Below are 18,960 nucleotides of genomic sequence, written 5' to 3'. Positions count from 1 at the left end.
TCTAACTCATTTTACCCCAAAATAACTTACAAAAGGCCCCCAAATCACTTAAAAATCTGCAACTCAACTGTACACTACTTACTGTGTGCTTCTTACTTATGTTGCAGATTCAGATTTGTCTCACAAAATAAAATATAACAATTAAAGTATGATGCATTATTATTCAATAAAATATCCAGGATCATATTTGAGTTGAAAGATCCATCTTGAAGAGACGTTATTAAATTTTAGTACATTGTGCTGATAATACCTCTCTTTCACTCTTCACTTGAAGTAAACATTTGAATGCAGGACTATGTGGACTGTGGTATTAATAGGGTTACTATTAATAGTTTTACTATTAATAGTTAATAGTTTTACTTCAGGAAAAAAGTTTTGAGTAGTCTACTTCCTCTACCTCTGCCAATACCAGCATTCCCAGTTAGAGAAAGGGTGAAAAGTAAAACACTCAAGTAAAGCACTAAATCACAAAGTCCGCCCCTGGAGGCATGATCAAATCCATATCATAGTGGCACATAAAGTCTTTTATTTATAAAATTCATGATGTTTGTACACAAGTTGTCTATATGTACTGTATATTGCTATCTGAGTTGGGTCACATGGGGCCACAAGCTTTTACATATGAGAAATAATGTCTTTTTATTTTCAATAAATTGAATTGGCCCTACCAAGAAGCTAAAGGTTTCACATAAACATAGCAATCAATAAATACATTATTCCTCAAATTTCTGCAAAGCTCGACTTTTGCAACATTTTATATTTGACTCTTACATTTCTAACAGTGTTGAGTGACTTTTTGAATGTATTTTGTGTGTATACGTGTAGAATTCAAGCTTGCTGGCGAGGCTACGTTGCTCGGAAAAGGTACAGAAAATTGAGGAAATCCATTTGCCCAAAAGACAAACGGCTGCGACGGAAATTCTTCGAAGCAAAGGTGAGTTTGGACTTCCAATCTGCAGCAATCACAACAGGGTTTTATAGATTAATCATGCTTCTTTGGATCACACTGAACATACATAAGGTCACATTGCCTAGCATCTTAGTTGGTCAAACAAAGCCTGTGATGGAACATCACATCTTGAGGGTTGAGACATGGGTTTCAGGGACTCACTGACCCCACTGCTAACCTACACACACACACACACACACACACACACACACACACACCTTCACCTGCTCTCACCCTCTCAAGCTCCTTTGATGCTTTGTGAATCATACACTGTTTGTCCACTAATGTGGAGAGAGTTTTGTGTTTTAGTCAAACAATCTGGACATTCCAGGGTCAACACAAAAGCCTGATGTCTCCTGTGCATGTTTGGGTTCTGGCATTCCTTCATATATGTCTGGTGTGTGTGTGTGTGTTGTTCTGTTACTGGGTTGGATGGGAAAGGGTGAAGAGGTGAGGTTGACCAGGATGTTTGGACACCTGACGCAGGTTGTCATTTCAGGCTTTGTTCTCTAGTCCCATTTCGAAGCTATAAATCATGCAACGACTGGACTTGATGGAGGGCATTATTTAAAAGTGAGCAGCCAGTGGATGGGGTCGTTTGACTCTGAGGCTGTGTTGCCTTCACGGTGGCTCTCAGGAAAAGGGAACATTGCCACCTAGTGAACCTCCCCCAGCTGAGGCCTTGGATGACCAAAAGCCAGACTGGTCACCATATTTTTAAACCAAACATCAGTTCTTCAGGGAGGCAGAGTGATTTCTCATACAAATTCATCTAATAACCCTGCTTTGAAATAGTCATACGTCCAACACACTGTATGTCCAATGTCTTTAAGAACAGGCCCTATTTATTTCTATGTGTTGTAATCATGCAGAGTGCTGCTGCGCTTCAAAGAGGCTGATTAAGCACAAGTGACAAATGTGTGAGGGCCACACTCATAATGTGTTGCAAGGGTTGGAGTGTCCTACCCATCCCCCTGTCAGTCTCTATCATCTCCCCTATAAACCATGCCTTAACATGTCACGTAAACAAAGACACAGCATTTACTGAGCCAATTACCTCTGTTCTAACACATTAGACCATGTCCGGGTCCACATGCTCAGGATGGAGTCATCGACGCTGTCAGTCTCTTTACATTCAAGCTGTGTGATTCAGTGGTTGTGGGTGGTCATGAGATTGTCTCATATCTTTTGTCACACCGAGGATGATCTTCAAGAGCCGTGAGCTGTGCAACACGCGGCGCTGACAGGTCTGATTGACTTGATTTTCAAGGGGAAGACTTATTTGCTTAGCTGACTGTAATGCAAACAGGCGTGTTAGTGCTGGGCTGGAACCTGTGTGAGACGGGGAAACCTATTCTTTCAGTTTTCCTTGCGATAGCAGAAGGCCATAAAGCATCTTTGTACCACGAATCCACAGGTGTTCCTGGAAAAAAAAAAAAAAAAACTCCCACATATCAGGTCAGTTTCAGAAATCTTATCAGCTGATCCTGATGCCCAGCTTTCAATTTTTACTCACTTCGGAGGTCCGACCCTGAGTCAACACATTAAGGGGGACACTGCCGACATCTAGATGGATTGCCGTGAGATAACGCCTCTGCGCTCCACCTCCTCTTCCCCTTCTGTGTCCTCTCTCCCGTCCACATCTCCTGTAGAGCAAGGCAAAGTTCACCAGAGGCTGCACTGTTTGCCTTGACTGTCGAAAAGTCAGCCAGGCTCATAAAACCCTCCATCCGAATGGTCAACTGTGGTTTAATTAGTGATAAAAGCCGAGCTGTAAAGCAATTCTGATGTCACTATGATAGGTTCAGGGATGGGGTTTGTGTTTGTATGTGTGTGTAGGTGTCCCAGACAGAGAAAACAAGTGCATGTGTGTAAGCAGGTGCTGAGGCTAATAATAACATGGTGCAGTAATTACATTACTTTTCCTAGATGTGGTGCAACACATTAATGTAGAGCTGCATCTATTAGTTGATTGACAGAACATGATTGGCAGCTATTTCGATAATCAATTAATTTGAGTCATTTTTCACGCAAAAATGTCAAACATTGCCGAGTCTCAGCTTCTCAGTTGTTGCTTTTCTTTGTTGCATGTGATCATAAATTGAATGTCTTCAGGTTTTGGTCTGTTGTTCAGACAAAACAAGCAATTTGAAGACGTCACCTTGGGCTTCAGGAAATTGTGAAGGGTGTTTGTCACTATTTATTGACATTTTATAGACCAAACAATCAATTGATTAATTGAAAATCAGTTGCAGCCCTACATTAATGTATAGTTTTATCACATACAGTCATTGAACTAGTGGACATTTTTGAATAAAAACAATTCTTATTACAAGGATCACTCACTTGGTTGGTTTCTCCAGAGCTTTCACCCACATCTCATGGTCTTCCATCAATGGATGCAGTTTGCTCAGTTGTCATGGAGATGGTTTGGTCATTTAATTGTGAAGATGTTGTTGCTTACATTATATGCAGACATTCTGCTAATTGCATAGTGCTGTTGGAACTTACATATAAATAGCCTATATTCATTGACTACTGAATATGTTTTGGCTATAAACATGCATATGCAGACATTAATTGTTGCCTAGCAACAGCTGCTGTAAATGGGAGAAGACAGATGAGTTCTGGGAGGACAGACAATAGAAAGAAGTCTTTATAATCGGTCAATTGGAGAATGGAAGAGGTGACCGGGTGCTTTAATAAACGGAGATACTTTATTTAAAACACAAAGTCCAAGTCCCCATTATGATTCCCCCTGAGGAAATTTTGAACACACACCAAAAATATATTGTTTTTAAAATGTATAAGGTGTTTGGATTGATTATATTTTCTTCATTCGGTTAACTTTTATTCCCAACATGAATGTCTAAATGTGGTTTCAAGCCTTCTTCATTCTGCCCCGGTTAAGATTATGGTGGGGAAAAACCTGATCTTTTGTTTATTGCTCTAAAAGTAGTCACATTTAAATGTGTCTTAAAATGATGGAAACAATCTATAAAATACCCACCATGTGTAACATACACTCCCACAAGGTTGCCAAAATGCCCAAAATATACCTTAATGTTAGCTACGGCCCTGCCTGGAAAGATAAGAGTTATGTCCAGGTGAGAAACACCTGTCCACTGCCCAAGTGTAGGACCCTGTCTTCTGGCTAAACTGGTCCAGAAATGTAGCAGTAATTGTATGTAAAGTTATTAGAATTAATTAGAATTATTAAAGAAGTTATTTTGGAAGAAAGATTAGTAATTACATCACAGTCGTTTAGTAATTCATTAGTTTTAGTAATGTGCCCAAACACTGTGTACAAGACAGAGGAGAGAACATGTTTATGTGAATGTGTAGAAGACAGAAAAGGTGTCAGAGATTTGTGTGTTTCCACATTTCCCAGCACTGTCTTCCTTTTTTTTTTTTTTTACTGGTTTCCATTAATTCTCCCTGTTAGTGGGAGATGTGACTGTATTGATCTGGCTGTTTAACAACTGCACCCTGTCAGCATGCCTCAGCCATTACAATACACACAAACAATTAGCCTTCGCCGAAAACACGACTCTATTGTGTATCTGAATGAAACGTGCCTCCTTTGTGCCACTAAAATGGTTTTTCTAATTAGTTGCAGGAGTTGAATGACAGCTTTGTCCGATACTGTCACACCGACACGGAGGCTTTTCTGAGTGATATCAACCGCTCCCTGTCATCAAGCAGACGAGTGTTCCAGCAGCTGGAGAGAAAGCACGTCTCCGAGCCTCCGGAGAGCGACTGGGACCGAATACAGAGCCAGGTCAGGAACAAGACACACTCTGCTGAACCAGAAGCCACTTCTGTCATTAAACAAGGCCCCGTAAAAATATCTAATCCTCTTCTTCTTCTCCCAGCCTTGACATGTTAATGCTTGCATGGGGACGACGGCATCACAGCTGCTGTATAGAAAGTACACCTCTCCAGAGGTGATCATTCATTTTATCAAATGAATGGCAGTGGGTAGGCTAATAATCCACCGTGTTTACAAAAAACATGAGCCAGTCTGATGCACGGCAGGCTTTTCATCGCCTTGACTGCTGTGGAGGAACTGAAAAGACATTAAGATTTGCTGTTCCATAAGGCTCCATTGTTGGCTTTCATTGCAGCCAGTACCATTTTCCATAGAGGGGGGCGGGGTGTGTGCAAAGAAGATGTCTTTTTTTTTCTTTATCTGGTGTGAAAAGGTTGAGCACAAGACAGGAGTGGCTCAGCCTTGACATGGAGTATCAAACAGTGAATGTGCTTTCAACACATACCTTGCACCTTTTTCACGGGTGCAAACTCTATAAAGCGGCGTGCAGCTCGTTATGAAACATTTAACGGCCGGGCATGTCGGCCCCTAAATACAGGAAGCTGTCTCTGGTTAATCATTGGCGGAGCTGTGCGTGTGTTGCTTTGTTTTTATAAGGATCACTGATAAACATGTTATCACCTCTCGTCTGATCAAACCCGTCAGGTGGTTGCCAACAGATCTGGATCAGAGTTCTTTATAATGACATGGCAGTTCCAGGGATAACGTTATTACCCTCCTATCAACATGACATGCAAATATTACCTCTGACTATGCAGTTGTCTGTACATCTTCTGAAATAGACCTCTGTAACAGGAAGTGTGAATATTCTTAAGGTAGTCAAACTTAAATTGTTTGTTTCCAACTGCGACAGGTGATCCAGAGAGGTGTCAGGGACTGCCCCATCTGCCTGACTGCACTGTGCAGCCCGAGCCTCCCAACAGAAACCGCTACATCCAGCCATCAACAACGCAGACGCACCGTGCTTCTGTCCTGCTCCCACCTCTTCCATCAGTGCTGTCTAGAGGCCTTCGAGGCCTTTTCTATAGAGAGCAGACCTTCCTGTCCCCTGTGCAGATCTGTCTACCACAAAAAGCTCATCTGACAAGGTACAAATTTATGCAACATGGCATTGTAGATCATTTCATGTAGTTTTATTATGTCTTTATTGTAAGAAAAAATATTATGACATCTTACAGTGAATGACAAGATTAAAAGAATAGTTCCAACATTTTGGGAAATACACTTATTCACTTTCTTTCTATAATATGAAGCTGGAGCCGGGAGGCATGACCTTAGCTCGGAAGCAGGGGAAACGGCTAGCTTAGCACCAACAGACCCTCTGAAGTAGAGCTGGGTGATATGGCCAAAATCTCCTCTTCTGATATAGGTCATTTCATATCTTGATAACGATATGTATCACGATATAGCACATTTTCTGGTAATTCAATAAATAAGTAGTCTATAAGAAATAACCCCATGGTAAAGCCTATTGTTGTATACTCCTTTGTGAATTAGATACCTGACGAAGGTACTGATTATTTTCTTATTTAATTAAGAATTTTAGTGCAAAAAGAAAACACAAGTTTCAAGGGAAATTATAGAGGAATTATTAATAAATATTTCCAGCTATACACTGACAATGTTTACATGCATGCACACCAATACAGATTAAGAGAATAGATTAAGAGAGAGATAAGATTAAGGCAATAGTTTTATTTAACTACACTGGGGTCAGATTTTCTGTGAAATTTGAGTTAGTATGTGCTTGTTATCAATTTAGATATAGATTTAGATATCTCGATGTATGATTTCATTGAAAGACGATAAATTATCATATTGAATTATCGCCCAGCCCTACTCTGAAGCTCACTGATGGAATAATACATTGTATTATGTTTAATCAGTACATAAAAAGAAATGTAGACATGCCAATTTTTGGTTTTATCGGGAGTTGCGTACTGTAACTATTTCTTGGCAAACAGCGGCCAATAGCAGGAGCTTCTGCAGCCTTGTCACTGTGATGTTGCCAGGCAACCTTCTGAGACTCCAGAAAGGTCACTGAGAATACTTACAGCATGTAACTCTGTAAACTCACAAATTGTGCTTTCTACATTATTGTTTGTGTGCTGGATAAACAAGTGAGATACACGTCAGTGGATTTTTTTAACACTGGACAGAGCCAGGCTAGCTGTTTCCCCCTGCCCCAAGTCTTTATGCTAAGCTAAGCTAATTGGGTCCTGGCTCTAGCTCAATTGCACAGATATAAGAGTGATATCAATCCACTCATCTTACTCTTGGCGAAAAATAATAATAAATGTATTATTGACAGATCCAGGGTGTCACAATGATGAATGAAAAGACGTTCACAAAGCATTTTTTCTATGTTTATTTGCAAACACACAAACATCAAAAATAACTAAACATACATTTAGCAAACTGAGAAATCGTAAAAAATACATTCACAAAACATGTACCAAAAATGACATGCAGCCAACAACTGACATACAGACAGTACAGAAACAAAAAAGCTGCTTCACTTACAGGCCAACTCTCAACTTTTGAAACCCCCACACAAACACAGAGATATGTACTGTAAAGGCAACCAGAGAAGCTTGCTTGAATAGAAAATGTCCCTCTCAGTTGTTACCTCAGAAGCTACTGCGAGGAGTGCGATTGTGATGTTTTATTAGGGGAGTGACACTTCCCTGCAGAGTAACGCAGAGCCCAGTGTTACTACAGTCTGCAGCTGAGTGGATGTATGCACAGCCGTGATGGAACTGGAAATAAATCCACCTCAAGCCATTTTAGTTAATGTAGTTCATCCAGATCAAGTCATACATTTAATTTTACTTTCACTAATTCATCCAACAGTTACAATTTTCTTTTGCCAATTTACAGTATCATGCTTTGCTTTGCCACATCACTTGAATTTTCACGGTATCCAATGATCAGCATGGTCCTAATGTTAATAAAATAGCTGTAGACACACTCTAAATAAATGAAATGGCACACAACGTACCAGAAAATCTACCAAATGTTTCTGCGGGTTAAGAGTTTGAGTAAAACCGCTCTCTTGAAATTACATTTTTCATCAAAAACATGGTCTTGCTTTGGGTTTGGGATGGTAAGAGCTGTATAGATCACTCTTTACAAAACATTCTCAGGTCCGATTTGCTTATTTGAGAAGATGGCTTCAGCATGAGTTTCATGATTGAGAGTGACATTTTCTTTAAATCCAGTCTTTGTAATATAGCAACAACCAATGTCAGACAGATTTCATGTAAAACATTCCCTGTCCTAAGAAACATAAGTTGTTAATGCATATAGAAATTGAAATGTCCTTACTTCTTTTTTTCTTTTGTCATGATGTCACTTTAGTCATCAAGAAAACACATGACATCTATAACGATAACATAATTAGATCACTCAACCCTATCGTAGCAAGTGCTCAAGTCTTAAGGGTAATGAATGAGTCTCAAAAATGAGCCTCTCACTAGATAAGAGCTACTGTGACAACATTCATGGCAAAAAGCAATGTGTGCATTATATCCAGCTGGCTTGAGCCTAGAAACTCGGTGGTGTACAGGGGATCACAGTGGAACTGTCTAGAGACAAACAATGCACATGTACACATAATGTACATGTGCATAAACAAACAACACGAAACAAGAAACAACCTTAACATTAAGCCTGCGAGACGCTTGTCGTATAAGGCATTTAAGGTGGTTCTGGAGACGAAGAACATCACAGTTCAGAAGATTATGCAGCAATACAACTACATGTAAATGGGGCCTGAGTCACCAAGTCTTTCTACCAGCTGCAAAGTTGCACATTTTTCTCACTCATGCATTCCGTATGTGAAGACGGTTACAGGTTTGCATTAGATTTAGGTGTTCATAAAAAAATATGTACAACAAAATACAGATTGCTTAGTGAGTCAGACCCTCAGTGGGCTCAACGAGAGCCCAGTATTTACATCCAAATAATGCAAAAAGAGGTATGAAACACAATAGAATATGTACATGTAAATACAACATTTACAAAAATGACAATTTGACAAATTTTTCTGTGCCCTGTGAATTTAAAATAGATTTTTTTTGGGATGAGCAAAAATGAGATGACATTTTCATACCATGTGCATAATAAAATTTTAGGAAATACAACCACAGCTTCAAAAGCATTCTGCTCTTTGGAACTGAAGTGGATACGACTCCCATATAGTTTCCCATTTGTAGAGTAGCTCAAGTCTAATCTAGAGCACTTAAAAAAAAGTTCATACCCTACTTCATTCTAACTAATGACATCATCAATAAAGTTAAAGCGCACTTGAGTAAAGCCAAATAAAAAGACAAATGAGGCCTATCAGTAACGACAGTGCCAATGCATATAATGTGAATTGCATTCATGTGGTGCAGTGTTATGTACTGGATGTGGATGTGAGGAGTGAATAACTTTGACTTCTTTCATGCTTAACAAAGCACATTTTGTTATTTTCACATTTTGATCTTAAACAAATAAAAAAATGACAAATTGACACCTTATCATGCCTGCATCAGTTCACATAACAATCAGAGACCATAAACTGCAAATGCCCCCTGTTTCACCAACACTGATTACCGTGGACATACTGACATTAAAAAATTAGTCTAATTGAAATGTGGGGGTCTATTTCCTCTACCGAGTACAGAGGAGGAGCAGGGTGATGGAAAAGATCCCTTTTAGTTAGTTGTAAGACTTAGAAAAAAGACATTGACTACGTTGACATGCGCACTAATATCCCACTGTTATTCAGAATATGACAATACTTCGACTTTGATACGAGTCATGGAAAACAGCTCCGTTTGGATATCCTGAATTATTACTTATTCCTAAGGGAACATTTCCCGATTAAGACATGATACGCTGATATCATTCTGCTTTTAGGAGCATTCTTTGGAAATGTGTACAGTGCATTGGAATATGCGTCTTAATATTGGTTGTTAATGGCAGTTTGTGACACACGGCCTCTTGCCTGTTTACAGTCAACTCTGTGCGTTGTACACAAACCAACTAGCCGACAGTTTACGGAGCTGCATGCACCAAAGAAAAGCCCACATTTCTGGTTGGAAGGAGAAACACACCTACTTTTAAACATTATGGAAAACTTGGATATTTAAAGGATAACTTTGGTATTTCTCAACTTGGACCATATTTTTCATGTTTTTGTGTCTAAGTGACTAATGGGGACAACAGTTTTTTAAATTGGCCCAATATCGAGGGAGAACGCTGCAGCCGCCAGCCACTAAACGAACTGTAATATATTTATTTGGGGCAACCTGGTACCGTCAGTTTACATCCACAAAAAGTGCTTTTTTTTTGCCACTGACCGGCTCTAGGTTGTTATTATAAGTGTCTGACAACATTATGGAAAGGACCCCACAGGTTTTTCTTACCTTTCGCTTTCTGTTTGTCATTGTGTCATGTGACTTGTTGCCGGAAGGGACAACGTTGGAAACGTGAGTGAGAGTGGAGAGTGCCACAGGACAATGGTGGTGTCAGTTTGTTGTGTTGGAATACAGAAAGCGTAGCTTAGTGTTATCTAAAAGATTTTCAATGTCATGACTGAATATTTAGATGATTTCAACAATGTGGATGTGATTCAAGATTTTAGAACAAGAAACACAAAAACAGACAGAACGGATCAAGCAAAAGGTAAGAAAAACATTTTATTTCTCTGTAGGGTCCTTTCTACAATGTTGTCAGACACTTATAATAAAAAAAAAAGGTCTTAGCCTGTAAGTGGCAAAAACAAGCACTTTTAGTGGACGTAAACTGACGGTACCAGGTTGCTCCAAGCGATTACATTGCAGATCATTTAGCGACTGGCGGTTGCAGCGTTCTCCCTCCATACTGGGCCAATTTCAAAAACTGCTGTCCCCATTTGTCACTTAGACACAAAAACATTGGAAAATAGGGTCCAGGTTGAAGAATACCAAAGGTTTCTTTTGATATGCGCAAATATCACAACGCCGACCTTTTCAAGAGGTGGTTGAAGGGATGAAAGAGGGAGGCTGTGTTCACACGGTCAAACAAGTCCGCCATCGGTTAATCGTAGTATACACGGCTGCATGTAAACAGGAATATTAGTGGAATATTCATTTTCATTAGCCATGTAAACAGCTCAGTAGGAATGTTGTCTTTTTCTGAATAAGGGCAAAAAACTGAATATTTTGTGCATGTAAACGTAGTCATTGTTTCACTTGCTTTGCTTTTGTCTAGTGCAATGGTGAGGAGATTATAGAAGAAAAACAGGTAGCTGGGTAGGAACAGTGCCCCTGAAGCAAGAGATGGGTGGTTTAAAGTCACAGTCACGGTTGAGGTCAACATCAAGGTCACTGCAGTGATGCCAGTCTATTTCACTCCTCTGTCTCATCCCTGGCTCTGTCCCAGCTTCCATCCGAGACGCAGAGGATGGAATGTCACGAAGCTAAATTGCTCTCAGCCTCCATTTGCAGCATCCGTCAGACACTGCCTGGGTTTATTAAGTTCCTTCCAATCCCTTTCACCTTTCAGCAGTCAGGCAGTACTGTCGAAATCTCCCTTTGGCTGTGCTAAGGTGTGTGTGTGTGTGTGTGTGTGTGTGTGTGTGTGTGTGTACGTGTGTGTGTGTGTTGATCTATCGTCCCTTTCACAGAGTTTTCTGATGCCCGTTGGCCGAGAGCTTCCCAGATTCAGGGTCCGTGGGGCTGTTTGACAGTTGCAATTTATCCAGACCTGGGCAGGGGGAGATAAGGGAGAGAAATCTCATTAAAAAGCCTCAGACTTTCACTTAGACAGAGGTATTGATGTGCTTTTTTTCCCCTCAGTGCCTCTGTCTGACATTTTCTAACCCTATCCCACCCTGTGTATCAAACATCCAGGGCCTGTCACCACAAGCCTTTGAGACTAGCCCCATCCTCTGTCACATGTCAGTCCCGCAGCACATTGGATCTCGCTGCAATTTCTTCCATTTTGTCACTCAAGGTTGTGCTGTCTGAGAAAAATAAACACTATCTCCCTCCAAAGCCACAGAGCATGTTGGTGCTGTCAGTGTTTCAGACCAAACCTTTGTGGATACAAAATATGGATGAAATTGAGTAGTCAAAGTGTTATTACGAATTAGATTGCTTTATATTCTACAGAACATCCAGCATACCAAAGGCAGGATTGTTTGTTGTAGTATATTAAAACGGGGCTGGTTAAAAACCATTAGGACACATGAAAAATAAATATAAATAAAATAAATATAATCAAATAAAAATAAGTAAATAATATATATAACATAATAAATGATATATAAAATTAAATAAATAAATTTACCTAAGGCCTTTAGAAGCTCTTCCCGTACTGCTGAGGTGAATTTTCTCACAAGACAGAGAGTTGTCACGACTGCAAAAAGCAGGTTGTATGAGAGGACAATGTAAAAGTTTCCCAGCCAATTAAATCTTCCAAAATCTCCCAAGAGATCAAACCTGGTGATACCTGCGGAGGACAGAGACAAAAAGTAAAATAACTGGGTTAGAAAGCAAGTCGACACTCATCGGGAAAAATGTAACGTCTTGGTTGGGGCTATTACAAACAACCCAATTACTATTTTGGTTTGACTTTCTGTGTTGAGTCCTAATATAAAGGTGTGATAACCAAGAAGCTAAATTATATCCCCTGAAGTCCAAATTGTTTGCCCAAAACTGGGAAAACAAAGGAAGTTAATTTAGCCGAGTTCCCCTCGGATAAGATTGTGTTCATAAGCAAAATTTTTCCCAGCAAAAAGCACAGGGCTGCAGCAAATGGGACAATTTAGGAATGTCTGTTCTGTCTGCAGTTAAGACACTTTGAAAAGTCTCTCTTCAATGGTCCAGCTCTTTCAACAAGTAAAAAGACCCAATCTGAAAGAAGGGCTTACACACAGAAAACAATTTCATATGCGTTACAGGTATAATCTCGGTGTGAAAAAGGATGAAAACAAATATTAAACTGCGTGACTTATTGTTTTTTCCATATAAAAAGGTTGTGTTCGTGGTCTCCTTATGCCAAAATATGGTGGTAGAAAAATTGAGAGCCACTCCCAAGTCTTTCACAGAATCACAGTCATCTGTACACACACCTACCTGAGTCACCCGCTGAGCTAATGAAATACAGTAACTAATACAAACAATAAACAAGCACAATCTAGTTTCCACAGAGCTGAAGGGTTGCACAATTTCTGACAGATTTCAAGCCAAGAAAAGAGATTACACTTAAACGAAACCGGTATGTTCTTACTTTTTTAGCCTTAATAGATAGATATGCCTGACAATGCTGTCATCAAAACATGACAAAGTTTATGTATCTAATTTGATAGAAACAGAAACAAATCCACTCCGGCTTACACGAACAAGCACTGCACTGCAAACTTTATGCTTATTATTTTCATCACCTGACTGTGTCTTGGTTAGCAGTATTGTAAGGACTGTTCCCTGTGGAATATGAAAGATGGGTGACTAAGTATAGCAGCAAAGGTGGTACGCAGGTGGACTTCCTCTCTCTCCTAGGACCTTCAGACAGAGATAAAGGAGTGGTTTCTCCTGCAGGCTTTTCTTACTGTAGCTCCACACTGCTAGACCAATTTCAAACCATCTGTCACAGCTGTGTGGAAAGCCATCAGCACCTTATTGTTCTCCTGCCTATCCATTTTGGCCTGCCAATCTAGGTGATCCTGCATTCTACCACGAGGGCTGTGCCATCTAGTAATAAAGTAATGTGGGGATTTGTTTAAAGTCCGGGTAAAGCAAAAATAAATGTTAATGTTAAATATCCACCCAGCCAAATTTGAATGATTAGAAAAAAATCGCCTTGTATATAAAATAAGGGTTCAAAATTGTGAAAAAATAAGCAGTATTTTCTGCTTTGAAACGCAGGGCCGTGTCCGCTGAAGGCGTCGAAACCAGGAGAGGGTTGATTACATGCACAGTTACAGTATATACAACATGTTGGCCATCCCCCTGCTGCACGCTACTTTTGCAGAATATCAACGTGCATGCTCTATGGACAGAGCCGGTTAACTTCCGGTTTAGCCCTTTGCTAACTTGAATGGGGATCAAATAATTCAATCGTGCGGCTCTTCTAGACTTTCCAAATGTTATCCGACCGAGTTGACCCAAATTTTGATAGTGAAATCGCTCGCCTGATGCATACGCAAAACATTTTTTCTAGCTTCCAGGTTTACTTCCGGGGTATGCAGCCCACTGAATATGCACAGTAGTGTTTCTCCCGCTATCACTTTTCTCATCTCAAGGAAAGTTTTACACATATAAAACCTCCATGGATCAAACATTCATAATACAAAGAGTCATAATCAACCTTGTTTGCTGTTCAAGGTGTCCTGTCAACAGTTTTACAGACGTCTCTTTTACAATGGTGGTGTATGGGGAAAATGCTTTTTGGGCCGCAGGAGGTTTTTTTGTTGCAATATCGCGAGTGACCATTGGAAAAAATGTTGTCCCGGTATGCCAGATGGCCACTTCACCACTGGCTTTAGTAAGAGTTGTAACTCGCGATTGAGTGGGAAAACAGCTGATGTTAAGCGCTCTAGTTTTTATATAGTGTTGGGGGAGGGGTTATGCTAAGGATGGCTCCAGTGTGTGATCGAGCCATGATTTCAGGCCCGCCCAAAAAATCCTACACACAAAAATGGTGAAAAACAGTATAATGGTCTAACTCACACACAATTCATTCCTCTATAATTCAGTTTTTTCAAATGTTTTCAACGATTATCTTCTAACATGTATAATTTGTTTAGAAACAAATCTCAGATTTTACTTTACCCTGACTTTAACCTTTCAATAACCTGATGTGAACTGTTTTATTTAATGTTACTAATGGTATCTATGTCTTTTTTGAGATGTTAATTTTACATGCAACACTTACCAAGGAAATTACTGCATCGATATGTTAAACTCATGCACCACAACGATATCCTATTTCAATCATCTCTATGCAGAAATTAGATTCAGACGTGGCACACTGGAGAGGCACAAGTCTTTATACATTCTACTTCTCCTGTAACATCTTCACAGCCTCCGTCGTCAATTAGATTGGGCAATCGATTCAGTGTCTGGAGAGATGTATTTACAGCCGCAGTAAGCAGTTTGCAAGCATCAAGGACCTTTAACAAAATTGCCTGTGAAGAGACGGGGCGAGAGACCCCAGTCGATACAGCTTGCCACTGTGGTCGGGCTACATCCCGCTCTAATGCCAAAGGTTTTGATCTTGGTTTGGTAATTTGAGAAAATCTAATTGGGGGTAAAAAGATGCTTGACATTTGAAATGTCAGGGGTACAGTAGCGGAGACATTAGCATGCAGCTGGTCATGCATCCAAGAAGCCTGTGACAGATTAATAAGGATTGAAAGGCATGGTGGGATTATTTTCTTTGTATGTGAGTAACATTTATATGTGGGGCTACTAGCATTTGTGTCACGCCTGTTTCTTGCTATTAACATATCTAGAAATCACAACATAAAAGGCTCATATCTATGACCAATTGCTCCCAAAAAGGAGCAACATGCCGTTCCTTTTTCTCTACAATCATTTCCTACAATCATTTCCTTCAAATATCAACACACAACCTGCTGATTCTTTTCTGTTTTACTGCACAGGTAGTGTGTTTTTGTAAACGTAGTCATTGTTTTTCAGTGTCATTTAATACATTGTTATTACAAAAAAATCTATTATATCTGCTTTAAATGAAAATGCTCCCCCTTTTCTGCACTTCAAACCTGCACTAGAGATGAGATTAAGACATCATTAATTTGTTCCACAAATTTAAATCACACGCGCACCTAAACTATGTGTTAAAGTTCAGCCATTCAACTTAAAAACTCATGGACAGCTTTTCCATTTGGAGTTTTCCAAACAAACATTATCCGTGTGGAAATCGGTGATGCATTGGGAGTTAACACACTAGTTGTCACTACATTATTAAAACAGACTTTAGCATACTTTTTGTGTTGCAGTACAGTTCCCCTTTCTCTTATACAGTGCATATTTCCCACACTGACACACACACAAAAAAAAAAACACCTCACATCAAGACACAAAACCCTTTCTTGTCTCTTAACATCTCACTTCGTCACACTCAACTCTCCCCGTCTTTCTTTAGCTGGGAGGCCTTTTCTCTTCAACTCCGTCTCATGCATTTATTCCTTTTAATCTATTCAGCGTCACAAAGCAGAACCTGTTGATATTTTGTAAAGCTCCCAATGAGTCACTGTATGCTCGCTCCGTCCCATTTTCCCACTCTGTTGGTCTCTCTCACACACACTCCAATACACACAAACACACACACAGAGTAGTGCTATTTGAACAGCTGTGCTCTGCACTCTGCATGTTTATTAGTGCCATTGTGATGGTGCTACTCCTGTCATTTTTACCCCTTCACCCTGCACTCCTTTCTTGTCACTATGGGAAACTATAGGAGAATTCAACTTGCTAACCTTAATGGTGGCAGCATTTGAAAACTATGGTGGGGGATGGGCTTTTACTCTGGTTGTTAGTGGCGAGGTTGTTGTGACATCTCTGACGATTCAGTTCAACCTACATTTTTCTTAAAGAAATAGTTTGATATTTTGGGAAATACCAGTTTGCTTATTCTCTTTCTTGCCAAGAGTTCGATGAGAAGATTGATATCACCATAGAAATAGAATAGGAGTAGATGGGTCATTGAACTGTTTGCCGAGGGCGAAAGAAAATGGCGATTGTTGTTGTTATGGTGACAACAGAATACGCGTCAGTGGGGCCGTAAAGTGTTGTCGCAGCTCACCAGTAAGAGAGCAGACGAAGCTCCCAGAGACTGATGGCTGGATAGTGAGGTAGCTTGTCCCTCTCCAGGGAGTGAGGAGGAGGGACCGTTAGACCGATAGACTCATCTGGTTCTCTATGCTTCGTAACGTTACCACCCCACTGCTCGTTTTAGTCGTTACTGCAAAACCTCACCCCAGTGAGTCCGCGACTTGCCACAATTCCGTTTAGCTATAAGGAAGTCAGCTTGCTACAACAGTCACTATGGCAACGGTATGCATAAAAATGTCTGCCGCTCTGACCATTCTGCTACGTTGATTTGAATGGGAATGTCCATTCTACTCCTGTTCTACTTCAATAGTTATCTATAGACTTCTATAGATATACTTTCGTGCCTTTCCGTTAAATATGAAGCTACAGCTAGGTGCCGGTTAACTTAGCTTAGCATAATGACTTGAAACAGAGGGAAACAGCTAGCCTGACTCGGTCCAGAGGTAGCAAAATGTTGCTTTAAACATTTAATCTGTACACACAGGCTTTGTGTGAATTGTGAAATTAGCATGCCCACACACACTCTAAGACAGGCAGGCAAACACACACACACACACACACACACACACACACACACAGCTGTACTCACCTAGAGTTCTGGACATCACTGGCAGGGCTGAACTCAGAACCAAGATGGACACACAGCAACCAATGATCTACAAATCAACAGATAATCAAACTTCAGATCTCTCGAACATATAACGTACAGTTATGAGACTAGGGCTGAGTGTTGTCAAGAATCTGGCCATATGATACGTATCATGATACAGGAGTTACGATTCAAAAGAAATAAAGTATTGACTGAGTTAATTTCTGCATGTCAACTATTAATTAAAAATCCATTCAGTGTTTTTGAGAATCGATACAGTATCACAAAACATATTATTGCAATACTTGATATCTTCGATATTTTCTTGCACCCCTATGAGCCGTGTGAGGAAAAAGCACCCATTGCACCAACAGTTTCAGCTATGACGTGCCCACACATATGCACACACCACTTGATGTTAAATTGGTTCCACATATTGTACAATTAGTACCTCTGAAGATGCTCATTACCAGGTTCTCTCTGTTGTCCATTCAAGCCCTTTCACTGGAGCGTCATGGCTAGTTAACAAGCCTCACCACTCCCAAACTCATTACCAAGTGAATAGGTGGCACTATGGGCCAAACAGAGCACGCATCCTCCGCCCCCCCCTTCCCAACCCCAAAAACCCCACTCTCCCTCTGATGTACAAGAAAGGGGCTTGCACTTTGCCAGTGTTTGCGCAACCCACAAACAAATATTGGACAGATCAACTAAAGCCATTGAGGGGGCCCTGAGGAAAACATTAGTGAGCAGTAGGAGTTCAGAGTGAGAGGAAGGCGGGAGAGAAAAGAGGAAATAGATGAAACACAGGGGGTCCCAAACACATCAGGAGCTATCTCAGCACCCTTGCCCCCACTTCACCCCACCCCCCATCCTCCCATCCCATCTTTACCGTTGTCATGGTTGTGTCATCGTTCCTGGGAGTGAGTTCCTCAAAGACTCGCAGGCTGTAGAAGCCAACGACAGAGGACACCATCAAGTAGCTGTTGAGCGAATCAATCAAGGACCAAAAACACTCATCTGCTGGTAGCAAAGCAGCTTCATTGAGTCGTCTTTTTAAGTATCCCAAGTCTGCACCTTTTCAGCTACGATAAAAGGTGACGAAACAGCACAACGTGTCTTCCGGAAGGTGTCCGGCTGAACTATGTCCTGGGTAAACAAAGCTGGCTTGACAATGTTGCTCTTGGCCATGGAGCATGCTACTTTGGCCACAGACAAAGAGGGGGGGTCACTGAAAGGATACAACATGAGGATGATCTCCAGCACCGCCTGAGCCACGCCAAATGTGGACAGAGAGGTGTTCCCAATGCCTCGGTCCTGGAAGATGAAGAGAGAAAACTGGGTTATTCAATGACCTTAAATAAACACATCATGAATCAAAAAAAAAAAGAAAATGGGAAACGACAGCACTGCAGGCAGTTGCACACACACGCAATTACAGAAATCCTGCAAAGTAAGTACGCGGTGCATGAAGAATTTCCCCACTTGAGAAAGACAGAATCAAATTGGCTAAGTAATGAATGGAACAAGATGAAAGAGGCTCTTTTCAAATCACTGTCGATCATACAATATGTGAACAGGTGTTCAAACAAAAACGGCACATTGCTTACGGTAAGAAGAGTGTACAGGCTGAAAGCACGCCAAAAACATAAAAACAACAAAACAAATACTTCGGCAAACACTAGACGTGCCACCCCCCACCCACGCCGTCCCCCTCCAACCTCTAAAGCCCTAAGGCCTTTTGAAACTGGAGCAGGAGCAA

General features: G+C 40.6%; 2 protein-coding genes and 1 long non-coding RNA gene across 7 annotated transcripts in view; 1 reads left to right on the top strand and 2 right to left on the bottom strand.

The window, feature by feature from the left end:
- rnf32 (ring finger protein 32) overlaps nt 1-18,960 on the top strand; it is a 37,662-nt gene that overhangs the window by 3,550 nt on the left and 15,152 nt on the right. For 3 of the 5 annotated variants that reach the window (XR_012592076.1, XR_012592077.1, XM_074621156.1), the window contains exons 5-7: nt 826-934; nt 4,563-4,730; nt 5,635-5,869. Coding sequence is in view for 3 of the 5 variants with exons in the window: in XM_074621156.1 (XP_074477257.1) it covers nt 826-934; nt 4,563-4,730; nt 5,635-5,865 (508 nt within the window). In the remaining 2 variants the exon portion in view is untranslated. Of the gene's footprint in view, nt 1-825; nt 935-4,562; nt 4,731-5,634; nt 10,389-18,960 lie in introns of those variants that run through there. The other 2 variants (XM_074621155.1, XM_074621154.1) reach the window with 2 other exon arrangements.
- Nucleotides 1,392-3,502, bottom strand: LOC141759260 (uncharacterized). The gene is made up of 3 exons (XR_012592078.1): nt 3,296-3,502; nt 2,466-2,595; nt 1,392-2,372 (listed from the first exon to the last, which is right to left on the bottom strand). It is a non-coding gene; the product is annotated as an uncharacterized LOC141759260 (long non-coding RNA).
- lmbr1 (limb development membrane protein 1) overlaps nt 10,456-18,960 on the bottom strand; it is a 37,736-nt gene continuing 29,231 nt past the window's right edge. Inside the window, exons 13-17 of the mRNA XM_074621153.1 lie at nt 18,442-18,515; nt 18,091-18,181; nt 17,199-17,265; nt 12,102-12,263; nt 10,456-11,516 (exon numbers count right to left, since the gene is read on the bottom strand). Of these exons, the coding sequence (XP_074477254.1) occupies nt 11,431-11,516; nt 12,102-12,263; nt 17,199-17,265; nt 18,091-18,181; nt 18,442-18,515 (480 nt within the window). The 3' untranslated portion in view covers nt 10,456-11,430. The remainder of the gene's footprint in view (nt 11,517-12,101; nt 12,264-17,198; nt 17,266-18,090; nt 18,182-18,441; nt 18,516-18,960) is intronic.

Source organism: Sebastes fasciatus, chromosome 21, assembly GCF_043250625.1.
Source record: "Sebastes fasciatus isolate fSebFas1 chromosome 21, fSebFas1.pri, whole genome shotgun sequence".
NCBI classification, from domain to species: domain Eukaryota; kingdom Metazoa; phylum Chordata; class Actinopteri; order Perciformes; family Sebastidae; genus Sebastes; species Sebastes fasciatus.
This window is presented reverse-complemented; position numbering and strand designations above follow the sequence as displayed.